Source organism: Sinocyclocheilus anshuiensis, unplaced genomic scaffold, assembly GCF_001515605.1.
Source record: "Sinocyclocheilus anshuiensis isolate Anshui unplaced genomic scaffold, SAMN03320099.WGS_v1.1 scaffold623, whole genome shotgun sequence".
Lineage (NCBI taxonomy): Eukaryota > Metazoa > Chordata > Actinopteri > Cypriniformes > Cyprinidae > Sinocyclocheilus > Sinocyclocheilus anshuiensis.
This window is the reverse complement of record NW_015548226.1, coordinates 1,248,362-1,252,543: the sequence shown is the minus strand read 5'-3', so window position 1 is coordinate 1,252,543 and position 4,182 is coordinate 1,248,362. Positions and strand designations below refer to the sequence as shown.

Below are 4,182 nucleotides of genomic sequence, written 5' to 3'. Positions count from 1 at the left end.
TTTTTTTGTACTTGTTACTTTGCACTTTTTGTTAGAAAATGTTTATTTACTATTTATTCAAGTTTTTTAAGGTATCTAATATGTTGATACTTAATTTCCATGATCAAAATATTCTTAAAAATTAAAAGTTTGTTGTCATCTGGAAGTGTGTAGGCCTTCTTGCATTATTATGCTGTTACATTATGATTATATATTCAGTGGCATAAAATGGTCTTTAAAATGACAATAATATCGCTTATCGCAATTACTTCTGGGGCAATATATCGCACAACAAAAAGTTGTTATCGACAGGCCTAATTATAGCTTTACAGTGATAATATCATGTCATGTCTGCAACGGTCTAAAAGCTCATTTAAATATTCAATGAGCACATTAGTCACTGTACATCTTGTAACTGTCATCAGTTGTCCTGTGATTATGTAACTGTTCACATCACAAAGGAACCATCCCTGAGAAGATCGCATCACACTGATAGACGGAAGTCAAGTCGACTATTTATGGCCATCCATCCAAGAACACTGGGAAATGGTGTCAGGTGTGTCCTCTTACCTCATCCACCTGTGTCTGCGTCTGCTGCAGTCTGCGGTTACTCCCAGACATCCCAGCAGAACCAGGGCCATCTGCACTCGGGGCGGACCTATGACAGAGAGAGAAAACCGTATTACATTTCACATTTTATTGAAAAAAAAAAATGACATCAGGTTAGATGGAAAAGTCCTGGCAAACAAAAGAAAGACTTGATCAATCAGTATTTAATTTTTTTAAGTGAATAAGGTCTAGCATAACATACTCTTTACTTGCTGCTAATGTGGTTTGGGCTGTGTATTGTAAGTTGATTTAGTCACAAAGCATCTGTTAAGCACATAAATGTCCTGTTATGTCATTCTAATAGAAATCTAGTGTGGCAAACAGCATTTGATATTGTACTGCCACCTAGTGGCACAGTGACTGCACTTTTAAATAAGGTTTCAAAAGGGAGGCCACACCATGACTGCCATAGAACCAGTTTTGGTTTCCTTCAGTGAACAGTTCTTAAAATCTTTAGTGAAAGAACCTTTTTCCACTATATAGAACCTTTTGGAATAGATATGCTCTATGGATATTAAAGGTTCTTTACAGGACCAAAGAGGCCAATAAGGAACCTTTCTTTTTAAAAGTACGCATTTGCACAAGACACATAAACAAACATGAAGTGCTCTTTTGAACAAACACTTATGAAAGAGGAGGTACAGGTAGGACCACAAAGTGGTGTGAAAAAAACACCAGAAAAGAAAACAGAAGATATAACATTCAACAAGCTCAAACTGTAAACATCTATAAACACACTGTGAACAAGTTTATAATGAAAGCCTATTGAAACCGTCATATATATGCAAACAGCATAAACAGATTTCCACTGACTTTGGCTTGATTCTGATTTACAGCGGCCCAAAAAGTATTTGCACATTTAAGACTGTGAAAATAATTGCATTAGATATCAAAATCTCTCTTCACAATGTTGCACAATTAACTGAGCCATTTTTGCTTAATGGCTTTTAATCTGGTGTCAAAGTGTCTGTCGAGTTTATTTCAGATTACATTAGTAAAAGAAAATCACAATCATGTGAAAGGCCTCGAGCCAGACTTCGCTCCCGTCTAATGCTGTGGATAAAATTTTAAACCTTCTTAGAATAAAGACAGTAAGAGAGAACCACCAGGAGCAAAGACAAACACACACATTCCACAACCAGACGTGGAAGGTTCCATAAGCCTTCAGATCATGTGATCGAGGCAGAAATCTCACTGCTCAAATCCCCCAGCAGTATGACACAATACATGCTTTTCTAAATGAATATTACACAAATCCCACCTCCATTTATTAAGGTGTAAAACAGACGCTTCATCACAAACTGACACTTTACTTTTAAATAACAGGAAAAATCTATAATAAAAAAAAAAAGTACTCTCCTTCAGGCCATCCAAGATGTAGATGAGTTTGTTTCTTCATGGGAACAGATTTAGGGAAATTTAGCATTGCATCACTTGCTCACCAATGGATCCTCTGCAGTGAATGGGTGCCGTCAGAATAAGTGTCCAAACCGCTGACAAAAACATCACAATAATCCACAAGTAGGCTAATCCACACTCCAGTCCATTAAATTAATGTTCTGTGAAGTGAAAAACTGCTTGTTTGTTTGTTTTTTAAATTCATCAAGACATTTTAACTTTAAGCTCTCGGTTTTGGCCAAAATGCTAGTTCATAATTCATAATAACTTTTCCTCCAGTGAAAAAGTCCATCCCCTGTTGTCCTCTCACATCAAAATCCACCAACAGTTTTGTTTAGAGCTGTTTTGGACTCTTTTCGCTTGTAAACGGTGCTTGATCTGTGCATATTTCTCTCCTAATTCAGATGGGACAAGGTTTTTTTTTGCTGGAGAAAGCAATATTATGGAATATGGATAGAGAACTTGTATCCTAGCTACAGGCAACAGTTTGAAATTAGAAGCATCTTAATCACAGATTTGTTTTTTTACAAACATGCAGATTTTCACTTCACAAGACATTAAAAGGTTAGTTCACCCAAAAATGAAAATTCTGTCATTAATTAATTACTCACCCTCATGTCGTTTCAAACCCGTAAGACCTTCGTTCATCTTCAGAACACAAATTAAGATATTTTTGATGGAATCTGAGAGCACCAGGAGCAAAGACAAACACACACATTCCACAACCAGACGTGGAAGGTTCCATAAGCCTTCAGATCATGTGATCGAGGCAGAAATCTCACTGCTCAAATCCCCCAGCAGTATGACACAATACATGCTTTTCTAAATGAATATTACACAAATCCCACCTCCATTTATTAAGGTGTAAAACAGACGCTTCATCACAAACTGACACTTTACTTTTAAATAACAGGAAAAATCTATAATAAAAAAAAAAAGTACTCTCCTTCAGGCCATCCAAGATGTAGATGAGTTTGTTTCTTCATGGGAACAGATTTAGGGAAATTTAGCATTGCATCACTTGCTCACCAATGGATCCTCTGCAGTGAATGGGTGCCGTCAGAATAAGTGTCCAAACCGCTGACAAAAACATCACAATAATCCACAAGTAGGCTAATCCACACTCCAGTCCATTAAATTAATGTTCTGTGAAGTGAAAAACTGCTTGTTTGTTTGTTTTTTAAATTCATCAAGACATTTTAACTTTAAGCTCTCGGTTTTGGCCAAAATGCTAGTTCATAATTCATAATAACTTTTCCTCCAGTGAAAAAGTCCATCCCCTGTTGTCCTCTCACATCAAAATCCACCAACAGTTTTGTTTAGAGCTGTTTTGGACTCTTTTCGCTTGTAAACGGTGCTTGATCTGTGCATATTTCTCTCCTAATTCAGATGGGACAAGGTTTTTTTTTGCTGGAGAAAGCAATATTATGGAATATGGATAGAGAACTTGTATCCTAGCTACAGGCAACAGTTTGAAATTAGAAGCATCTTAATCACAGATTTGTTTTTTTACAAACATGCAGATTTTCACTTCACAAGACATTAAAAGGTTAGTTCACCCAAAAATGAAAATTCTGTCATTAATTAATTACTCACCCTCATGTCGTTTCAAACCCGTAAGACCTTCGTTCATCTTCAGAACACAAATTAAGATATTTTTGATGGAATCTGAGAGCTGTCTGACCCTGCATAGACAGCAATGCAACTGAAATGTTCCCAAGTCCAGAGACGTAGCAAGCAGATCTGTAAAATAATCCATGTGACATCAGTGGTTCATCCACAATTATACGAAGCCACGAGAACACTTTTTGTGAGCAAAAGAAAAACAACAACAACTTTATTCAACAATTCGTCTCCTCTGCATCACCCTGGTGCCATTTTGGAGAATATCAGCTGGACGTAAACAGCGTATGCACAGCGCATGCACACAGCTGACACAGAACAGCATACGTTGTTAACGTCCAGCTGATAATCTCCAAAATGGCACCAGGGTGATGCAGAGGAGACGAATTGTTGAATAAAGTTGTTGTTGTTTTTCTTTTGCTCACAAAAAGTGTTCTCGTGGCTTCGTATAATTGTGGATGAACCACTGATGTCACATGGATTATTTTACAGATCTGCTTGCTACGTCTCTGGACTTGGGAACATTTCAGTTGCATTGCTGTCTATGCAGGGTCAGACAGCTCTCAGATTCTA

At 37.2% G+C, this 4,182-nt stretch overlaps 1 protein-coding gene across 1 annotated transcript in view; it reads right to left on the bottom strand.

The window, feature by feature from the left end:
* Window positions 1–4,182, bottom strand: part of vamp3 (vesicle-associated membrane protein 3 (cellubrevin)) — a 15,228-nt gene that overhangs the window by 6,119 nt on the left and 4,927 nt on the right. Inside the window, exon 2 of the mRNA XM_016441441.1 lies at window positions 550–637. Coding sequence (XP_016296927.1) covers window positions 550–637 — 88 coding nt within the window. The remainder of the gene's footprint in view (window positions 1–549; window positions 638–4,182) is intronic.